General features: G+C 42.3%; 2 protein-coding genes across 6 annotated transcripts in view; one reads left to right on the plus strand and one right to left on the minus strand.

Moving 5' to 3' along the window:
• LOC119893815 (NACHT, LRR and PYD domains-containing protein 12-like) overlaps positions 1–22,829 on the plus strand; it is a 636,326-nt gene that overhangs the window by 208,044 nt on the left and 405,453 nt on the right. The gene's annotated exons all lie outside the window — the stretch shown is intronic.
• Positions 802–21,686, minus strand: LOC119894248 (NACHT, LRR and PYD domains-containing protein 3-like). 4 transcript variants are annotated; one of them, XM_038706936.1, is made up of 11 exons: positions 21,596–21,675; positions 21,427–21,521; positions 19,333–19,480; positions 17,940–18,175; positions 15,977–17,768; positions 15,475–15,651; positions 13,666–13,839; positions 12,463–12,636; positions 3,033–3,206; positions 2,629–2,802; positions 802–2,121 (listed from the first exon to the last, which is right to left on the minus strand). In XM_038706936.1, the coding sequence occupies exons 3-11, from the start codon at positions 19,461–19,463 to the stop codon at positions 2,112–2,114; spliced, it is 3,042 nt and encodes a 1,013-aa protein (XP_038562864.1). In that variant the 5' UTR covers positions 19,464–19,480; positions 21,427–21,521; positions 21,596–21,675; the 3' UTR covers positions 802–2,111. The 4 variants fall into 4 exon arrangements, with proteins under 4 accessions (XP_038562864.1, XP_038562942.1, XP_038563017.1 ...); XM_038707014.1 differs by lacking the exon at positions 21,427–21,521 and having other exon boundaries at positions 21,596–21,686; XM_038707089.1 differs by having other exon boundaries at positions 15,977–17,765; positions 21,427–21,678.

Raw genomic sequence — 22,829 nt, forward strand, 5'->3', positions numbered from 1 at the left:
ATATTCCTTTACAGGCCAGCATCTGAGGACTGTGGACAACATCCAGACTACTATTTCCATGCACCACACATAGCTGATCTTCCAGACCCAGAAACAGTCCCTTTATGGCTCTCTTCAAAGCCAACGAACAAAAACAGTAACTTTACCTCCCTGGTCTACCGTTGTCTCAATCAGTTAGTGGGTGTTATTGTGTGACTTTGGTGTTTTTATCCCTTTAAAACACCAAAGTCACACAATGACACAACCAAATGAGGCAGCGGTAGACCAACCAAGCAGCTGTTTGGCGATCAGGCTCTGATGAAACCCTTCACTGTGTGAACGACCTGGTCAGAGATCATAATCCTTTGTCTAATAGGCTAATTAAACTCTATTTTGCCTATATATGTGTATTTTGATCCCTTTCCATTTCAAAAATCACAACATCTGTGGCTAAAATGAATGAAAAACAAAAAGGTAGAACATTTCAGGTTTTATCTCCTCCTTTCTGTTCCTCACAAGTAAATATTGATATTTTATAATATGACATAATGATATTGGTGATAATGAGCAGAACTTCAACTTCCACTGTTATTGATTAATTCTGTTTAAAATAAGGAGTTCAGCAGCTCTGAGCTCCTCAAAACCACCAACAATCATTTCACGCTCAAAGTCACAAAGATCACATACACTCATTCATGGACTCTGCTGCTTTCTAAGGCTGCACAGAAGAATTAGAAAGCCTCAGGTGAGTCTAGCAGCTGCTGGAAATGAGCAACACTTGAATCTTCTTCAGTCACAAATAACTCTGGATATCCAGAGAAGTAATTCAACAAATGGGCTTTATTTACACCAACAGCAGCACATTTATATTTATAGGAGCTGGATTGTGGAGATTTACATCACATGAGATGTAAAATAGGATTTGAATAACGGGATTGTTTTTTTCCTGCAACAATGTAAACTGACATGAGAAAACACAACAAATGTCTACATGTGCGTAATCTTAATCACTAATAATGACACTAACGTTTATAGTTAGAACTTATATATTACTTTTTGCTGATTAATTTAATATCAAAAGAAAAAAGGATACATAAGAAGTTATTAAAATGTTCTGGTGTTCAGGATCTGACCAAGGTTTAAGACAGCACTGGCTTTTCACTAAAATCGAGATATAATTCAGCGACTAAAAGCGAGTCTAAACAATATTTTTTTATTAACCATCATCAAATGATGAAGTGAACATGAAAAAGGTCTTTCATAGTGACAAACCCATAGATATTTGTCACAAGACTTTGCAGTTATTTAGTTCAGTTTTCCGCAACAACACAATCTGGTGATATATATATATATAGGGAGAGAGAGAGAGAGAGAGAGAGAGAGAGAGAGAGAGAGAGAGAGAGACTATTTCAAAAAGTAAACAGATATTTAATCCTGCAGTAATAACAATGAGACTTAAGACTGGAATCAGAATCATGTTTCAGTTTGTAGACGTCAAGAAGCTTTGATTAAATCCAAACTTTCTACAGGTATTATCTTCATGTTTGTATATTAAAAACAATTATCTATTAAACTGTGAGAAGAGTCTGGTATTGGTGTTAATAAGCAGAACTTCAGAGAAATTACTTTATGCATGCATGCTAGATGCTGCTTTTTCACGTCAATGTCCAAAATGTGTTAGAAATATAATGTGGAAATTCAATCCACAAGATGAAGCTGCAACAGAAACAGAAAAAAACCCAGAAGAATCCATTTAAATGTGTTAATTTGCAGTTATGTTGAGTTAAACAGAACTAATCTGCAGAGGCACTTTGGATTCAGAACATCTGAATGAAATAAAGTCCAGGTGGAGGAGGTGGAGCAGAGACTGTGTAGAACAGGGATGATGGTGGACTTGACTTTGTGTCTGAAAGTGGAGCTAAGCATTTCAGACTGCAGCACTGTTGTGATTCCTCTGTCGGTTACTGCTGGATGAAGCTCTTCCCTCCACTCTACCTCCCAGTAACAAGGCCCAGTCAGAGCATCTCCACACACAAGCTGATGCTGCTGCTTCAACCTCGCTGGATCATCAGGACACAGCTGATCTTCTCTCAACACCACCAACTTTCTCATCACTCACGCTCTGACAGAGATCACTTCCATCTGGTGAGAGAAGACGACAGACAGCAGAAGTCATAAATCAGAGTTTACAGAGACTCCCTTCATCAGCTGTCAGTCAGTGATGCAGAACATCCAGTATAAAGACCAGCAGGGACTTCAGTCCTGTTCCGACCAGAAGTGGAGCGGCTGTGTAGTGTAGCCACCTTCCTTTCATCTCTCATTTTAACATATTGGAGTGAACACACTGAGACCTGCACAGACTTTACACATCAAGTCGGTTTCCTCTGCAGATTTCACTCAAGTACACAGTGGAAATAAAGTGTTGAGAGTCCCTGAACACATCATGACTGCAGAGAGATATTCACTGCTCACTGTAATGATGGATTTACTGCTGTTAGGGCTCAAAGCTGTTAAAAACCAGCGGCTCAGTCACATTTGAATATGTCATCTACTTTTAAAATATTACAGAAGAAATTTGTAAATATGTCTGTTCTAAAAACATTTGGACAAAACTAAAGACACATGGACTGCCTCCAACCCTCGACTGACCTCAGAGTTTCCAGTCTACAGTGTCGACTCTCCACAAGATCACACAGCAGCTTCACTCCTGAATCCTGCAGGTTGTTGAAGTTCACCTTCAGCTCTCTCAGATGGGAGGGGTTGGACTTCAGAGCTGAGGCCAGAGAAGCACAGCTGATATCTGATAAACTGCACCAACTCAATCTGAATGAAAAATAAATGATAGAAATATGTTTATATTCCAATCAGATGTATTTAGGTTTTAAGTGTTTAAATCAACATTTTTCTGCCACAGTCAATGGACTAAACCACTGAAGAAGAAAATAGACTTTAGCATTAAGATACTCAGTGTGGATCAGTATAACTTCAGCCTTATGTTACCACAACTTTCACATCATATTAATCTCAGCACAGAAGTAAAAATGGTGTCTGACCTCAGAGCCTCCAGTCTACAGTGTGGACTCTCCAGAAAATCACACAGCAGCTTCACTCCTGAATCTTGCAGCTTGTTGTAGCTCAGCTGCAGCTCTCTCAGATGGGAGGGGTTGGACTTCAGAGCTGATGCCAGAGAAGCACAGCTGATCTCTGACAAACTGCAGCGCCTCAGTCTGAATAAAGTTCAAATTAAGCAGATAATTCTGTAAAGTCTGTTACATTGTTGTTGGTAGCTGTTTAATTCATGTAAACTTTTACTTTTTCTATTGCAGAACCTCTTGTGTGATTCCCATCAAGTATTGGTCCCTTCAGACATGAGACCTCCAACTTCTTGGTTGCAGTTCACTGGCGTCTGTGATTGGTGCAGCTGTGGTTTGAACCTTCCACTCCTGAGTCTCCAATTAACATCAGATGTAGTATAAATTTTTTGTGTGCAGTGATCAGTATTTGTTGTTGCAGGGTTGAGTCACAGGATTTCTTAGACAAGAGTCGGTTTGTTCGGAGCTTTAGGGTATTGCTGTGATAGATTCTTGTCAGAATTACAGCAAAATTAGGTCATTGTAGTTATCCGGTGTATCTCAACGTCTTTGTTGTACTGAATGATAGTTCAACTCCAGATTCTATGAGTATAGGCGCAGCGTGTAATGGCACACCACCCATGCCCATTAGAGCGGCATTGTAGAATATCACGTATGAAAATGTCGCCCACCATCATCCTGCTGTCCAACGCCACAGACGAAGAGACGCTTTGCTCTCGCTCTGATGCCCTCCAGGGGTGTCTCACCGGAGTATAGATAGGCCTCTGATCTGGCCTTGCACAGCCAGTGAGACAGACACTGCACAGAGAGGGGAAGACCCAATGACTGATCCCTGTAGTACACAAACAATCACTGGGAACGGCGCCAACCAGCCATGCACGCCACATAACATGACAATGCGCGCATCTGATAGAGAAGGTGACGTGTATTTTCTTCCACAGACCTGTAAGGAGGCGTGAAGAAGGCAGTCAGAGTAATCACTCTTGACCTAAAAGTGCTTGTAATGCTCTTGGGCATGAAAGCAGGGTTGGGGCGCAGAACAGCGAAACTGCCATTCCCCTTGATACTGAGGCACAAGGGAGCCACAGAGAGGGCAGCCAAGTCGTTGACTATCTTGGCAGATGTCAGAGCCAGAAGCAGAGTGGTTTTGGCTGAGAGAAACCTCAGCTCCGCTTACTCCAGGGGCTCGAAGGAGGTGTTGAGTGTTTTTCCTGTGCGGAAACAGACCCCAAATCTGCTCCAGATCTCAGTGGTCAGATCAGGCAGGAGGCCACACTCTTTGTGGCGAAGGAGATCCTGGGGTCCCCCGGGAGTTCTCCCTCTGCGCTGGAGTCGCCAAGCTCAGTTGGTGTCCTCCATGGCCTGGAACAGGGCAAGGGGAGAACTGTTTGGAGACCCGTGAAGGGAAGGAGCGGAGCTGTCCACCTTCTGTCCTTCAAGGAGCAGGAAATTCAGAGCTTCATCCAGCGAGTGGGTGGGAAGCTACACCTCCTTGTCCTGCACAGCAAAGTTGTCTGCTCGTAGCTGTCTTTCCTCAGGGGAGAGACAAGCACAGTTAGTGCAAGTGGCACTGGGGATCAGCGCCCAGCTGGAATGCTCCGGTCCAAGGCAGGCTTACACCGGTGATGGAGATCCCCAGGCTGTCACGATCCTGTCCTGTCTGTGTTACATTATTTTGGCCATGCCTTCTGTGTTTTGTTTTTGTTTTCTCTGTGTCTGGGTTTTGGTTTCAGTCATGTCTGTCTGTGTGTCTTGTTGGGGAGTCTGGGTTTTTGTTCCATGTCTTTGTTCCTAGTCCTGTGCCTTAGTTCATGTCGTAGTATTTGCTTCTAGTTCTTTCTCTGCATCATTTTGGTTTAGTCTGCTTGGTACTCTGTGTTCTAGTTCTGGGTTCTCCTTTAGGTTTAGTCTGTTATGATCCCTGTGTTATAGTTGGTTGGTGTTTGTCTGTTTACATGGGTTTTATTGAGTTCGATTCTTGTCTGGTATTTTATTACATGTGTTCTGTTCTGTTAATTTTGCCCCATGTCTGCCTGTCAAGTGTTCCCCCAGTTATCACTCTGCCTGCCTGCCTGCCTGCCTGCCTCTCTGTTGCCCCCTGTTGTCTCTGCCTGCCTCTCTCTCTGTTTTCCCTGCTGTCTCTCTGCCTGCCTCGTTAGCCTTATGTCCCTCACCTGTGTTGTTCCCGCCCTGCTCATTAGTCCCTGGGTGTATATATACCTGGTGTTTCTGTTTAGTCCTAGTCCAGTCATTGTTGCATGTCACATGTATGTTCTGTTGTATGTTGAGTTAACTACAAGTTGCTGCTTTTTTGGATGTTACCTTTTTCGTGCTTTGGATTAATAAACCCTGAACTCTATCTCAGCTCACAGTGTCGTGCGTTTGGGCTCACTTCTGCTTTGCATACCCACCAATCCCGACAGAATGACCAGAACACATTTGAGCCCAGCAAACACTGAATCAGAGGAGTTTTCTGAACTCTGTATGGACTTGAAGGCACTCTGGGAGATCTGGATCAAAGCCAGCCATTTTCGGCTACAAGGAAGCTGTCCAGCAAAGGCTAAAAGGCTGGTTATGTCAAAGCCTCAGTTTAAAGACATGGTTCCTGAGTGGCTAACCAGCTTCATCCACAACCCCGTTCCTAAACCAGCAAGGCCTGTTTCCAGGCCGGCTAGCACTGCTAGTCCTCTGCCTGTTACCAGCGGGGCTAGTCCTCCGCCTAGCCTGTCCGTCTGCCTGCCAGCCCCACCTACCAAGGACTCTGAGTCAATGACTCTCCTGGCCTACCTGACCTTGAAGGCAAGAGAGTCAGAGGCTCTGGCTGACGTACTGCAGTAAGCGTGTCGACTCATTTCCGTTTCCGGTGCTTGTGTGTTGGTACCGTGTTGTGCTGCTCTCACTAAATAACAGCTTCATTTGTTAGATTACAGCAGCCAACTGTCCGCTAAACACTTATTCTTTACAGTAATTTTGCCTAAGCACTCACAGTTCTTTCCATCTTTTAGTGACTGCTTCAATCTCATAGTTGTTCTAAAGTTTTGGTAGCTGACGCTACAGTACTTTAGCTTAGACGTTAGCAACTTTAGCTTAGCAGCTAGCGATGGCTTCTCCTTCTCCCTCTCTCTCTCCTACTTTCTCCTGCTCGGTGTGTCAGATGTTCAGTTACTCCTCTGCCTCCTTTAGCGGTAATGGTACGTGTAATAAGTGTAGTTTATTTATAGACATGGAGGCAAGGCTCAGTGATTTAGAAGTCCGGCTCCACACCTTGGTAGATCAGTCTTTAGCTACTGTAGCTAGCCAGTCCCCGGTAGTCGGTGCGGAACGGCCTGAGTTAGCCTCTGGTAGCCGTCCCCCGGGATTTCCTGAGCAGGAAGGGGGGGCTGGGTGACTGTCCGAAGGAGGAATAGTTGTAAGCATTCAAAGTCCATGGGGCACCATCAACCTGTTCATGTTTCTAACAGATTTTCCCCACTCAGTGACACACCCGCTGAGAAACCAACTCTGATCATTGGCAGCACCATTTTGAGAAACGTGAAGTTAGCGAAGCCAGTGGCCATAGTTAAGTGCATCCCTGGGGCAGTTTCAAATAAGACATTGAGTCTTATTTGAAACTGCTGGCTAAGGATAAACGTAAATACAGTAAGATTGTTATTCACGTCGGCGGTAATGACTCCCGGTTACGCCAATCGGAGGTCACTAAGACTAATGTTGAGTCGATGTGTACATATGCAAAAACAATGTCGGACACCGTAGTTTTCTCTGGACCCCTGCCAAATCTGACCAGTGATGACATGTATAGCCGCATGTCGTCATTCCGCCGCTGGTTGTCGAGGTGGTGTCCAGCAAACGATGTGGGCTTTGTAGATCATTGGCAGACTTTCTGGGGAAGACCTGGTCTGATCCGGAGAGACGGCATCCATCCCACTTGGGAAGGAGCAGCTCTCATTTCTAGAAATCTGGCCAAGTTTATTAGTGGACCAAATCCATGACAACCCAGAGTTGAGAACACACTTCTCTGCCCTTCTAATTCACCCAATAGTGACGGTGTCTGTCCCCCGACCATCGAAATTATTTAAAAAGGTAAACAGAAGAGGAACTGTGCATAAAAACCTCATAAAAATTAAAACCACAAGAGCAATAGTGCAAACGAATAGGAGAGTTAAATGTGGACTCTTAAACATCAGATCTCTCTCTTCTAAAGCTGTACTAGTAAATGAACTAATATCAGATTATGATATTGATCTATTTTGTCTTACTGAAACCTGGCTGGGTGATGGAGAATATGTTAGCCTAAATGAATCCACCCCTCCCAGTCATATTAATACTCACATTCCTCGAGGCACAGGCCGAGGAGGTGGAGTTGCAGCTATCTTTGACTCTAGCCTACTAATCAGCTCTAAACCTAAACTAAATTATAACTCATTTGAAAGCCTTGTTCTTGGTCTTTCGCACCCAAGTTGGAAATCCCTGCAACCAATTCTCTTCGTTATAGTGTACCGAGCACCTGGCCCGTATTCTGAATTCTTATCTGAATTTGCAGAGTTTTTGTCAACTTTAGTCCTTAAAACGGACAAAGTTCTTATTGTAGGGGATTTTAATATTCATGTGAACGTTGAGAAGGACAGCTTTATTACTGCGTTTATCTCTCTATTAGATTCCATTGGCTTCTCTCAGAGTGTTCATGAACCGACTCACTGTTTTAACCACACCCTCGACCTTATTTTGGTGTATGGTATTGAAATTGAACATTTAGTGGTGTACCCACAGAATCCCACTTTGTCCGACCACTGTTTGATAACTTTTGAGTTTGTATTGCTGAACTACACGCCATTGGGCAAAAATTTCTATACAAGATGTCTGTCTGATAGTGCTGTAGCTAAATTTAAGGATGCGATTTCATCAGCTCTAAATTCATTTTCAAGTCACAAAGTAACGGAGGACTCCTATGCTAATTTCAGTCCCTCCCAAATCGATCATCTTGTTGTTAGTGCTGCAGGCTCGCTGCAAATGACACTCGACTCTGTAGCCCCTCTAAAAAAGAAAATACTAAAACAAAGACAGTTAGCTCCATGGTATAATACTGAAACTCGCAAATTAAAGCAGATATCGCAGAAACTTGAGAGGAATTGGCGTTCCACCAAAGTGGAAAATTCTCGTTTAATTTGGCAAGATAGTCTTAAAACTTATAGGAAGGCCCTCCGTAATGCCAGAGCAGCGTACTACTTGTCATTAATAGAGGAAAATAGGAACAACCCCAGGTTTCTTTTCAGCACTGTAGCCAGGCTGACAGAGAGTCACAGCTCTATTGAGCCAAGTATTCCCATAGCTCTCAGTAGTTATGACTTCATGAGCTTCTTTAATGATAAAATTCTAGCTATTAGAGACAAAATTCACCAAGACCTGACCTCAACTGGCACCAACTTATCTCTTAACTCAGGAACCTTAGAAACAGCTGTAGAACCAGATATATGTTTAGACTGCTTTGCTTCCCTCAATCTTTACCAACTAACTTCAATAATTTCTTCATCTAAACCTTCAACCTGCCTCTTAGACCCCGTCCCAACTAGGTTGCTTAAAGATGTTTTACCCTTAGTCAGCACTTCTATACTAGATATGATCAATCTATCTCGATCAACCGGCTATGTACCACAGTACCTTAAAGTAGCAGTAATTAAACCACTTCTGAAAAAGCCCAAACTTGATCCGGATGTTTTAGCCAACTATAGACCTATATCTAACCTTCCATTTCTCTCTAAGGTTCTGGAGAAAGCAGTTGCTAAACAGCTGTGTGACTTTCTACAGAGCAATAGTTTATTTGAGGATTTTCAGTCAGGATTTAGAGCTCATCATAGCACAGAGACAGCTCTGGTGAAAATTACTAACGACCTCCTTATTGCATCAGACAAAGGACTTGTCTCTGTACTGGTTTTATTAGATCTTAGTGCTGCATTTGATACCATTGACCATCAGATCCTATTGCAGAGACTGGAACATTTCATTGGCATTAAAGGAACCGCTCTAAGCTGGTTTAAGTCCTATTTATCAGATCGATTTCAGTTTGTACATGTTAACGATGAGTCCTCCATGCATGCCAAAGTTAGTCATGGAGTTCCTCAAGGATCTGTCCTCGGACCAATCCTCTTCACTTAATATATGCTTCCTTTAGGCAATATTATCAGGAAATATTCCATAAGCTTTCATTGTTATGCAGATGATACTCAGTTATATCCATCGATCAAACCAGATGAAACTCATCAGTTAGGTAAACTTCAAATGTGCCTTCAGGATGTTAAAACCTGGATGACCTGTAATTTTCTAATGTTAAACTCAGATAAAACTGAAGTTATTGTTCTGGGGCCTAAGCACCTCCGTCACGCATTACCTAAAGATATAGTTTCCCTTGATGGCATCGCCCTGGCTTCCAGCACCACTGTGAGGAATCTTGGAGTTATCTTTGATCAGGACATGTCGTTTAAGTCTCACATTAAGCAAATTTCAAGGACCGCCTTTTTTCACCTACGTAATATTGCGAAAATCAGGAACATCCTGTCTAAAAATGATGCAGAAAAACTAGTCCATGCATTTGTTACTTCTAGGCTGGATTACTGCAATTCCTTATTATCAGGCTGCTCGAAAAAGTCCATTAAGACTCTTCAGCTGATCCAGAATGCTGCAGCTCGTGTTCTGACAGGAACCAGAAAAAGAGATCATATTTCTCCTGTCTTAGCTTCTTTGCATTGGCTTCCAGTAAAATCCAGAATAGAATTTAAAATCATTCTTCTTACCTACAAAGCTCTTAATGGTCAGGCACCATCTTATCTTAAAGAGCTCATAGTACCTTACTACCCCACCAGAGCACTGCACTCCCAGAATTCAGGGTTACTTGTGGTTCCTAGAGTCTCCAAAAGTAGACTAGGAGCCAGAGCGTTCAGCTATCAAGCTCCTCTCCTGTGGAACCAGGTTCCAGTTTGGGTTCAGGAGGCAGACACCATCTCCACATTTAAGAGTAGGCTTAAGACTTTCCTCTTTGATAAAGCTTATAGTTAGGGCTGGCTCAGGTGAGTCCTGAACCATCCCTTAGTTATGCTGCTTTTAGGCCTAGACTGCACTGAGCTCCTCTCTCCTCTACTTTCTCTCCCTCTGTATGCAACCTCATCCCATTATTGCATGTTACTAACACAACTTCTCCCCTTTCTGGTAGTCTTGTGCTTTCTCGTCCCTCTCCTCTCTCCTCCTATCACTTCCTGCAGGTTTTCTGGCTCTGGAGCTGTGGAGTCTGGATCTGTGGCTGCAGGTCACCTGCTTTCCCCGTGTTCCTGCTTGACACCCTCTGCTACAACTATTGTTACTAGTCCTATTGTTATTATTGTTATTATAATCATTAACATTACGACTGTTACCATTAACACTACTATAAATATCTGTATTATTTTTCATGTAGTCTATAGCAACATCACCTTTACTGTCTGTACCTCTGTGTGTGTATATTGTGTAGGCTGCCTCCCTCCCCTCTCTCTCTCTCTCCTTCCATCCCTCTCTTTTTCTCTCTGTTCCTCTCCTGCCCTCTCTCTCTCTCTCTCTCTCTCTCTCATTCTCTCTCTCCCTCTCTCTCCTTCACCCCAACCGGTCGAGGCAGATGGCCGCCCACCCTGAGCCATGGTTCTGCTCGAGGTTTCTGCCTCTTAAAAGGAAGTTTTTCCTTGCCTCTGTCGCCTAGTGCTTGCTCTTGGTGGGAACTGTTGGGCTTCTGTAAATAACATCTCAGAGTATGGTCTAGACCTGCTCTTTTATGAAAAGCGCTGTGAGATAACTGTTGTTGTGATTTGGCGCTATATAAATAAAATTTAGGCAGCACGGGCAGCTAATCTATGGCCTGATAGCCTGGAGGCTAGGCTTACCCTGGAGTCCTCCTTTGAAGGGAGTCGCCTAGCCATTTTTTTCGGGTTCCCGTAGTGGTCATCGGAGGCGACCAGGTCACCATCAGCGACCCGTCTGCAACCAGCCTGTTCCCCGGCCTGCTAGCGCTGCTAGCCGCCTGCCTGATCCCCGGCCCGCTAGCGCTGCTAGCTGCCTGCCTGATCCCCGGCCGGTGCCCAGGGTCCTGTTGCTGGTCCGATCGACTTCTGGTTCATCGTCGGTTGTCTGACCAACTGTGGCCCAGCCGGTTGGTGGCCCAGCTGATTCCTGTTCCTCGTGCCCCGTCGGTGGTCCAACTGACACCAGCTCCGCCGGTGGTCCGATCAACTCCTGGTCCCTCGTCGGTGGTCCGACCAACACCATCCACCTCACAGGTGTGGCATATCAAGATGCTGCTCAGACAGCATGGGTAGTGCACAGGTGTGCCTTACGCTGGCCACAATAAAAGGTCACTTGAAAATGTGCAGGTCCATCACACAGCACATTGCCACAGATGTCGTTTTGAGGGAGGGTGCAATTGGCATGCTGACTGTAGAAATGTCCACCAGAGCTGTTGCCTGTGAATGTTCATTACTGTGAGATCAGCTGTCTCCAAAGGCGTTCTGGAGAATTTGGCAGTACATACAACCGGCCTCACAACCGCAGACCATGTGTCACCACACCACATCCAGCATCTTCATCTCCAAGATCATCTGAGACCAGCCACCCGAACAGCTGCTGCAACAATCGGTTTGCATAACCAAAGAATTTCTGCACGAACTGTCAGGAAACGTCTCAGGGAGGTGTTCTCTTCACAGATGAATCCCAGTTTTCACTGTACGTGGCCGATGGCCGCGTGTGGGTGAGTGGTTTGCTGATGTCAACGTTGTGGATCGAGTGGCCCATGGTGGCGTTGGGGTTATGGTATATTTATAATTTTGTTCATTGTAATAATCAGTAGAATACTTGATTGCTAAAATAATCGATAGATGCAGCTCTAATGTCAACACAGATTAATAACATGCTGATCAGGTCAGGTCAGGCCAGTCTGAAATTAAAGAAGAAATTTTACCGTATATTTTGATCCTTTAAACAGCTGCATTTGTAAATATATTTTGATCCATTTATGTGTGTGTTCTGAAGGAGCAATATCAATTATCAGGCATTATTTTTGAAAATACACTGCAACCTGCAGAAAGTAATGAAATATTTCTACTCCAGCAGAAAACTATCAATTTTAAACAATAAAGGTTCAGATGGTCTTCTGTACAGAAGTGACCATTTACCAAAAATTACTTTAACAACTAACTGCAGAATTTTCTACAGTTTCTTTTAGAAACACAAGCTTTTTGTGACTGCTTACCAAATTCAGTACAAGAAAAGGATCAGATGGAAATTCACAACTTTATGGAAGATATGTATAAACATAAATTAGATTAAACTGTTATGAAAACATTAAACATCTACAATAACAACAGAGAATCAGTGAACTGACCTCAGAGTCTCCAGTCTACAGTGTGGAGTCTCCAGAAAATCACACAGCAGCTTCACTCCTGAATCCTGCAGATCGTTGTTACCCAGCCATAGCTCTCTCAAATGGGAGGGGTTGGACTTTAGCGCTGAGGCCAGAGAAGCACAGCTGATCTCCGACAATCTGCAGTCCCACAATCTGAATAAAAAATAAAGTAGCTTTAGAAAACAGTAGGCCTTTCCTCATTTCTTGATTTGTACCTCCTCCACTCCTCACATCGCATCTTAATTCCTCCCACCCAAGATGCGAGCGAAGGAGTCAAGGTAGACCCATGAGGAGAAAGGGGTTGAGGCAACAGACAATTAACGAAATGAGATGTCCTTGCCTCGGAGCAGTCATTTTAATGCAACGTTATTTAAATATGACATGTTGCACAGCTGCATCATCTGTCCATTGTCCATCTGTCCATTTGAGCAAGCAGCTCTGATCTATGTCAGATGAGCAGACCAGCTAGCTACAGATCATATCTTCACAATCCAGAAACATGTCTGTCAACATTATGACATGTAGAACAAGAAATGACACAGTAAAATCTCAAATCACGCATTGGATTATTTTAAATAATTAATACAACTTATGAATACAACTGGAACCACTGTTGTGCTCCTGCCATGGGTTGTATATTCCAGCTGACTGTCACTCCTCTTTTAAACCTCATGGGTGCCGAAAAGACTTCTGCAAAGGATACACCTGTGGTTCCTCTTTTCGCTCCTTAGCTAGCCTACATGATCCACGAGGTGCATTTTAGAAATTGAGATGTCCTTCGAGATGACACTCTGAGATCAATTTCCAGGTCATAGGCAGGAGGACAAAGGATTGAGGCGGCACAAAATAGATGAGAAGAGCCAAATGCAAATGTTGTTATTTCCATAAAGACATAGTGACTTCACTTCTTTAACTCTGCAGCTCCACCAGTGGATCCATCTACACAAGCTCATGTTGTGCAGTCAAACACAAATAAAACCCCACAGAAACTCATTTAAGATTAGACTCAAGATCCCAAAGTTTCCAAAGATGCAAATATGTCACTGAAGAAGAAAATTTACTTTAGCACTAAAGATACTCAGTGTGGATCAGTGTAACTTCAGTCTTATGTCTGCAGTTTGGTGTCACCACTATTTTCACATTATATTAATCCCAGCACAGAAGTAAAAAATGGTGTCTGACCCCAAAGTCTCCAGTCTACAATGTGGACTCTTCAGAAAATCACACAGCAGCTTCACTCCTGAATCCTGCAGCTTGTTGTCACTCAGCTGCAGCACTCTCAGATGGGAGGGGTTAGACTTCAGAGATAAGGCCAGAGAAGCACAGCTGATCTCTGACAACCTGCAGAGACTCAATCTGAAAAAAGAATAAAATAGCTCAATATTACTATGTCCTATTCAATGAGTGTATTTGGGTAAATGACGTATAAGGATTTTCAACTTTTTAAAGGAAAAAATGCAGTCAGACAGAAAATGTTGGCGTTATGCCATTGACCCATTTGTCATTGTGTTATTTGTCATTAAAATAGGTAGAGTGTATTTATCATTGTGTTTTTTGTCATTTGTTATTGTGTTACCATAATAATTCCTTTAATCATGTAAATACCAAAATAATTTCTTTTATCATGTAAATGTTGTACATATCCACACTCCTTTATATTTTCCTTATTTTATATATATTTAAATGCCACTATCTTTATTTATATTCCTTTTGACTTTTGTGCATTGTGTGCAACTGTGACACAGAATTTCCCCTCGGGGATCAATCAAGTATTTCTGCTTCTGATTCTGCTTCTGATTTTGGATCATCATGACGTCAGCCTTCCACAGACATCATACAAATGTCAGGACAACATTCATACACCTATATATGTCAACACAGATCAACATCTCAGGCCAGTCTGTAATAATGACAAACTCAGACATATTACTTTTGTTAGTTTCCTTTTTTTCTGGTTCTTCTAATTCATGACAATAATGTGTCATTTTATGAAAAATACTAAGACAATGTTTTTAAGGAATTCCATAATGGCCAATACAAAATAAATAATTTAATATTAAATCCAAAACTTTGCCGATCTCTTTAACACCTGTCCCAGCACGTTTAAAGTTCTTCTCGATGTGTATAGTGGGAACAGGAGGGGGCTGAGCACATAGTCCTCGGGGGCTCTGATGTTGAGGTGTGGCCACCAGTCTCAACTGTCTGTTTGTGAGGATGTCCAATATTCAGTTGCAGAGTGTGGTAGTCAAGCCCAGAGTGCTGAGTTTGCTGATCAGCTTCATGGGGGAAATTGTGTTGAATGCTGAGCTGAAAAAGCAAACTGCTGAGGTTCAAGGCCGGCTTGGATGTTGTTCTTTATGTGCTGCAGGACCAGTTTCACAAAGCACTTCATGTGGAAATGCATTGCAAGATAAATCCTATTCAAATTTTTAACAACACAGCAGCATGTGGATATTTTGTTCGTTAGATTAATATTGTGTTTTAGTATTGTTTGTTAGTATTTTCTTATGGTTGGTTGTTGGGTTTATTTTGGGTCTTTTTAATTGTAGTAAGTTAAGTTTTCTCCCCTTTGTGTTTGGTGTAGGCTAGCCTGTGTGTATATATACCCCTCCTTTTGTGTCATTCAGTAGGTCAGGTTTGTTATGTTCACACTTATGTTGTGGTTTTGTTACGTGGACCTCAGTTTAGTTAAGACACACTCTGAGTAATTCTGTTGATATCTATTTTGTGTAATATGGTTTGAAACTTGATTTGTTGGCTTAATAAAGCCTAAACTTTACAAAACCTTGTGTCCCTTCCTTTACTGCTTGGTCCCTAACGTGAATCAGTTTGAGTACAGCCTGAATTCAGAGTCGATAAACCTTTAAAAAGAGCTGTTGTGATTTGTCCTCAGACAAACTCAGAAAACCAGAGAACTGAAGGAAGTTTAAAAATACTGTAATGTAATTAAATAAATTTAACACTGGACAAGCACAAAATACATGAACTGACCTCAGAATCTCCAGTCTACAGTGTGGACTCTCCAGTCCAGCAGACAGCAGCTTCACTCCTGAATCCTGCAGGTCCTTATTGTGACTCAGGTCTAGATTTCTCAAATGGGAGGGGTTGGACTTCAGAGCTGAAGCCACGACTTCACAGTGAGTATGTGAGAGTCCACATCCAGAAAGGCTATGTTGACAGAGAAGATAAAACTTAAAATATAAAAAAATCATTTCATCTGTAATTTCGTCTGTACAGAAAAGGTGCCCCAACTTCTCTCTCTCCCTCAACCCCAACAGACATCCATCCACATCCTGAATCACATTTCTGTTCAAGGTTTTCAAGTGCTTTCTCATGGTGGGAACTGTTGTGTCTCTGTTAATAATATTACAAAGAGTACCGTCTAGAGCTGCTCTATATGAAAAGTGCAATGAGAGAACATAGTTATGAATTCGCACTACTGAATTGAAAATGTATGTTGCTTTACAGTCTTGAAAAACACATCTGGACTTACCGAGCCTTTCTGCAGTTCCTCACAGCTGGAATCAGTCTCAGTAGTCCCTGCACTGATGTGTTGTACTTCTTCAGGTCCAACTCATCCAGAACCTCCTCTGATATCTGCAGCATGTAGGCCAGAGCTGAGCAGTGGATCACAGAAAGTGTCGTCTCTGATCTGTTCTCTGACTTCAGGAATGCTTGGATCTCCTGATGAACTGAGAGGTCGTTTATCTCCATCAGACAGTGGAAGATGTTGATGCTTCTGTCAGGAGAGATCTTATCACTGTCCATCTCCTTCAGGTTACTGATGGCTGTCTGGATCATTTCTGGACTGTTGTCTGTCTGACCCAGCAGGCCTCCTAAAAGTCTCTGGTTGGACTCCAGAGAGAGGCCATGAAGGAAGCGAACAAACAGGTCCAGGTGGCCATTTTTACTTTCAAGGGATTTCATCATTGCTCCCATCAGAAAGACATCCAGGGTTGAATCAATGTGTTTGATCTTCAGGAAGTCCTCCAGCATCTTCAAGTTCCTGTTGATGTAACAGTGGAACATGTAGACTGCAGCCAGAAACTCCTGAACGCTCAGATGAACAAAGCAGTAGACTGTTTTCTGGAAGATCACACTCTCTCTTTTGAAGATCTCTGTACAAATTCCTGAGTACACCGAGGCCTCTGTGACATCAAGACCACACTGCTCCAGGTCTTCTTGGTAGAACATGATGTTTCCTTTCTCCAAATGTTCAAACGCCATCCTCCCCAGCTTCAGAAGAACCTTCCTGTCAGCCTCCGTCAGCTCCTGTTGACTCGTCTCATGGGTCTCATCATACTTCTGCTTCTTCCTCTTTGTCTGAACCAGCAGGAAGTGTGAGTACAGGTCAGTCAGGGTCTTGGGCAGCTCTCCTCTCTGGTCTGTAGTCAACATGTGCTCCAGAACTGTAGCAGTGATCCAGCAGAAGACTGGGATTAGACACATGATGTGGAGGCTCCTGGAGGTCTTGATGTGTGAGATCATTCTGCTGGACAGCTCTTCATCACTGACTCTCCTCCTGAAGTACTCCTCCTTCTGGGCATCTGTGAAGCCTCGTATTTCTGTTACCCTGTCAACACATGAAGGAGGGATCTGATTGGCTGCGGCAGGTCGGGAAGTTATCCAGACGAGAGCCGAGGGAAGCAGATTCCCCTTGATGAGGTTTGTCAGCAGCAGGTTGACTGATGACTTCTGTGTGACATCAGACACAACCTCACTGTTGTGGAAATCCAATGAAAGTCTGCTTTCATCCAGGCCGTCAAAGATGAACAACAGTTTACAGACAGCGAGCTTCTCTGCTGGGACCTTCTGTAATGTTGGATGGAAAACATGGAGCAGCGTGAGAAGACTGTACTGCTCATCTTTGATCAAGTTCAGCTCCCTGAATGAAAGTAGAACCAGCAGACTGACATCTTGGTTTTCCAAGCCCTCTGCCCAGTCCAGAGTGAACTTCTGCACCGAGAAGGTTTTTCCAACGCCAGCGACGCCGTTGGTCAGAACCACTCTGATGTGTCTCTGTTGGTCAGGTAAGGCTTTAAAGATGTCGTGGCACTTGATTGGAGTGTCATGAATGGTCTCCATCTTGGAAGCTTTCTCAAGCTGCCACACCTCATGTTGGGTATTAACCTCTTCACTCTGTCCCTCTGTGATGTAGAGCTCAGTGTAGATCCTGTTGAGGAGGGTTCCACTTCCTGTTTCTTCAGTTCCTTCAGTCACACGTTCACATCTCCTCCTCAGACTGATCTTATGTTCATCTAAAACCTCCTGCAGACCACAATCTGCTAAAAGAGAAAAACAGATTCAGAAACTAAAGAGACTAAACAGAGAGCAAGAATCCAGATAAATATAAATATTTCCGAATTCATGATATTCATGATAATATTAAAAAAACAAATTAATTAGACAGATGTTTTCAGACATGACGACATCAGCAGACAGGTGTCCAGTCTTACTTTGTACAGAGCTGCTCTGACTGGCTGTCTGCAGTCCAGCTCTCTTTCTGGATCTTTTTCCACACTGGGGACAGGAAGAGTCTCCTGATGAAGCAGACTGGTCCCAGTATGAGGTGATGCACTGTCTGCAGAACCAGTGTCCACAGCTGGTAGAGACTGGATCCTTCAGGACGTCCTGACACAAAGCACAGCAGGACGGCTGCTCCTCCACAGAAACAGGACTCCTCTTCCTCTCTCTGTGAAGACATTTCAGTAGAACTAAAATGATTTGTTGCCTGTTTTTGAAAAATATCCAGATTTGTCCGACACTGTGTAGAAGCTCAGATGGTCACAGAGAACAATGAAAATGTTGTTAGTTTTCTGTTTGAATTCAGTTTTCAGTCGGTAACAAAGATGATTGTTCGTTTTATTTCAGCTTTCAGAAACACTAATTAACTGCTTTTCCTGTCTGGCTGTCTTATTAAACATTTAGTGATCTGCCTATAGTTTGTTATTAATACAAACTCAACACTTCCTGCAGCTCCTTCATAGTAGAAGTCTCCTTTAAAGAGAGGTGAATATGTCCTTCACTGTTTACAGTCATTCTGGGCAGTTTATCTTGATTTATTTAGGTTTGAACTGAAGTTAGAAGTGGTATTAATTATTGTGGTAGACGAGCAGTCTCAGACACATAGCATGTAACAGTGGTGTCACAGGTTCAAGTCCAGACAGTATCCCTTTCTTGTATGTCATTCCCCTTGTGTTTCCCATCACTCTTTACTGTCAAATATTAAATCAAGGTATAAATGCAATTCATATTTTCTAAAAAAAGAGCAGTGGTCTAAATCTACATTTGAACAGTTTCTGCGCCTTTTTTCATCCACTGAAAACTTTTCCATCAGTGCTGCCCGTGGATGTTTGTTCTTCACCTTTAGGAACAATATATGCTGGTGAGAATCTGAGCTCAAAGGTCCACTTACTGATGATTCAGAGCAAAGTGTTCATCAAGGTGATCGAAGCTTTCCTACAAATTCTTTGAACACATGTTGAACAATTCTAATGTGAACCAATTGAAGATGCATCAGGTGGATCATAACAGCTGAGCTGAGGAAGAACCAACAACTCAATATTGTGAGGACAAATATGAGAAAATTAATTACAGAATAATTACAGATTCGGCTGCGGTGACTTCAAATGAGTTAGTAGCAGTTTAAAATTTATTCATTTAGCTGACGCTTTTATCCAAAGCGACTTACAATTGCTATATGTGTCAGAGGTCGCATGTCTCTGGAGCAACTAGGAGTAATGTGTCTTGCTCTGGGACATATTGGTTTCTCACAGTGGATTTTAACCCGGGTCTCTCACACCAAAGGCATGTGTCTTATCCACTGCCCGAACACCCCAGCTTTCTTACTTTGTGTTTGAGGGTCCAGGTTCATCACTGAAGTTTGGAGCTTCATCTCTGGACAGGTCACTCTTTACAGACTGACAGCTGGATACTGGAGACTCTGCTCTGTCCTCCTCTTCCTCCTTACAAACATTCATCTTCTGGACATCAGTCACTGAGAGGTAAAACTGTTTGTATTAGTTTTTTTCTTGGGTTAATGTGTATTATTAGGGTTATACTCTTTTCCCCCAAGGAGTATGTGTGCTCATAAATGAAAAACTGAGGAGCACACAATGAAATTTAAGACCACAGTTGAATATGTAACACAGAGTTTAACAAACAATTATGATGTGTGGAAGTGAAGACAGTATAGTATTATCATTCTTTAAATGATGTCTTTTGAAAACATGACTTTCTGAAAACAGTGAAAAAAACAGATCACTTATCAAAGTCACAAGTAAAAACATCAAAGAAAACTCTGCTGTGATTGATGCATTGAAGCTTGTGACATGTGGGACTTTGGTTTTAGAACCATGCATGAACAGAAACTTGATATACCAGCAGCACCTACACAACCCACGCCACACTTTATGTAAACAAGATTATTAAACAATAATATAGCGATAACTTTAATAAAACAGATGTAAAACAGAACAAGGGGAGTGTGTTGCTCTCAGGAGGCAGGTGTGGCATAATGGCTCTGCTAAATCTACAACTGTCCACTGCAGACTCTAAAGAGAAACCAGTATAAATTACTGTATTAGTATAATGTTATAACTTTGAATAAAAATAATTGTTAATTTAATAGTATCCTTTTAGCATAATATTAATATAAATTATATTACTATATAATACATTATCTAGTCACAAAGTAACAGAGGACTCCTATGCTAGTTTCAGTCCCTCCCAAATTGATCATCTTGTTGTTAGTGCTGCAGGCTCGCTGCGAATGACACTCGACTCTGTAGCCCCTCTAAAAAAGAAAATACTAAAACAAAGACGGTTAGCTCCATGGTATAATACTGAAACTCGCAAATTAAAGCAAATATCGCAGAAACTTGAGAGGAATTGGCGTTCCACCAAAGTAGAAAATTCTTGTTTAATTTGGCAAGATAGTCTTAAAACTTATAGGAAGGCCCTCCGTAATGCTAGAGCAGCGTACTACTCCTCATTAATAGAGGAAAATAGGAACAACCCAAAGATATAGTTTCCCTGGATGGCATCGCCCTGGCCTCCAGCACCACTGTGAGGAATCTTGGAGTTATCTTTGATCAGGACATGTCGTTTAAGTCTCACATTAAGCCTTTTTTCACCTACGTAATATTGCGAAAATCAGGAACATCCTGTCTAAAAATGATGCAGAAAAACTAGTCCATGCATTTGTTACTTCTAGGCTGGATTACTGCAATTCCTTATTATCAGGCTGCTCGAAAAAGTCCATTAAGACTCTTCAGCTGATCCAGAATGCTGCAGCACGTGTTCTGACAGGAACCAGGAAAAGAGATCACATTTCTCCTGTTTTAGCTTCTTTGCATTGGCTTCCAGTAAAATCCAGAATAGAATTTAAAATCATTCTTCTTACCTACAAAGCTCTTAATGGTCAGGCACCATCTTATCTTAAAGAGCTCATAGTACCTTACTACCCCACCAGAGCACTGCGCTCCCAGAATGCAGGGTTACTTGTGGTTCCTAGAGTCTCCAAAAGTAGACTAGGAGCCAGAGCGTTCAGCTATCAAGCTCCTCTCCTGTGGAACCAGGTTCCAGTTTGGGTTTAGGAATGCTAATTACTAACTTGTCAATAATCATAAAGTTATCCAGACCAGAGCCGAGGGAAGCATATTCCCCTTGATGAGGTTTGACAGCAGCAGGTTGACTGATGACTTCTGTGTGACCATAACCTTTCATGCAGAACAATGAAATCAACAATTCAATTCATTCATTTTTTAGCGCATGTCAACTTCTTTTATGTACCGCCCCATCCAGACTGTGATTGATCGGTTCACGAGAAGTGACACTGTGTGACTAGAGCATCAATTTTATGAAAAGTTGGACATGTTTCAACAAATGGCACAGATATAGCTAAATACCCAGACATCACAACCCGGTCCTTGCTTATATTACCTCCATCTGTCTCACCGCTTCACCTGCAGAACCTGGACTAGCAGAACTGTACTGAGGATCTTTGGTGGTGATGACGCATCTCTCATTTCTTTCCTCTACAGTCCACAGGGAGAAAACTGACTCAGAGACTTTGACAGTAAACTAATAAAAATGTTGGATTAACACTCACCCTGCCTCAGCCTTCAGTTTTCCTCCTTCTGCTCTGTCGACTTAAAATGGAGTCTGAACTTTCAGGATTTCCTCCGTTTCCCAAAGGAAATAATATGAGTCTCTCCCTTCCTCTCTCAAATTCAAATTCAAATTAGCTTTATTGGCATGAATGTGTAACAACAATAGCCTATTGCCAAAGCATCATACATACAACACAAGAACAATGAACTCCATACATTTCATTAAACAAGTAACTAAAGCGTAAAGTAATCAATGCATATGTATATTTGTGTTAAAAAAACATTAAAATAAAATAAATAAATAAAACAGTAAGTGTGTGTGTAAAAAATATAAAAATATATTAATAAAATAAATAAATAAAACAGTAAGCGTGTGTGTGTGTGTGTGTGTGTTAAAAATGTGTCTGTGTGTGTGTGTGTGTGTGTGTGTGTGTGTTAAAAATGTGTCTGTGTGTGTGTGTGTGTGTGTGTGTGTGTGTGTGTAAGGGAGTTGAACATGATGTGTTTATGAGCGTCTCTCTTGGCCTGAACAGACTGAATTAAAATGAATTTCGGTCAAAATGTTAAAGTTATTGTAAACATGATGTTTTTGTTGAACAAAAGTTCTGTCTGTCTGTCCGTCTGTCTGTCTATCAACAGCACTGGGAGAACACTGGGAAAAGGCAGGAATGAAAGGTCTGACATTGACAAATATGAATGGGAGCACAGGGACTTTATTTTAACTTGTGTGCTGAGTTTGATTTAAAAATCCAGTTTAAATCAGTTTTAACTAAATTCTAACTCCTTAAATTTTTGCCAAATGAAGTAAGTCAGACAGAAAGTGTTCACACCAACAGTTCAGTGTTCATTGCATAAGTTCAGTTAAAGCTCTCTGAGGGAAAACAGTGGAAATGCTGACGTCTGCTGGCAGAAAGCAGCTCCAGCAGGAGCTACAGAACATGAACGCTGCAGATAACGACTGCTCATCGACTGATTTCTATGGAGAAATAGCTCCACAGGGTGACTTTATGTGTCTGTGTTGATCATGTGATGTGAAAAGTAGCAGGGTCACATATAAAACTGTAATTCACTGATGCTGCAGGAAACATGATGATCAATATGTTTTCACACTCACTTGCTCTCCATCAGAGTGGAGTACATCCCTGGCGCATTGAACAGAGGGGCGGGCATCATGTCGAGGGCGGCAATCACCCAGATGAGTGGCACCTTCACCCCGATCTGATAGCCCAGATC

Source organism: Micropterus salmoides, unplaced genomic scaffold (assembly GCF_014851395.1).
Source record: "Micropterus salmoides isolate LMB-PRFRI ecotype aquatic unplaced genomic scaffold, ASM1485139v1 Ms_hic_scaffold_1, whole genome shotgun sequence".
In the NCBI taxonomy this organism is placed as follows: domain Eukaryota; kingdom Metazoa; phylum Chordata; class Actinopteri; order Centrarchiformes; family Centrarchidae; genus Micropterus; species Micropterus salmoides.

Bases quoted from the DNA above. Each gene is read 5' to 3' on its own strand.
- LOC119894248 (XM_038707014.1), bottom strand. From the start codon at position 19,463: ATGAATGTTTGTAAGGAGGAAGAGGAGGACAGAGCAGAGTCTCCAGTA. The intron at 15,652-15,976 runs GTAAGTCCAGAT...CTGTCAACATAG, and splicing joins AGGAACTGCAGAAAGGCTCG to CCTTTCTGGATGTGGACTCT. The intron at 12,637-13,665 runs GTCAGACACCAT...TTTTTTATTCAG, and splicing joins TGTAGACTGGAGACTTTGGG to ATTGTGGGACTGCAGATTGT.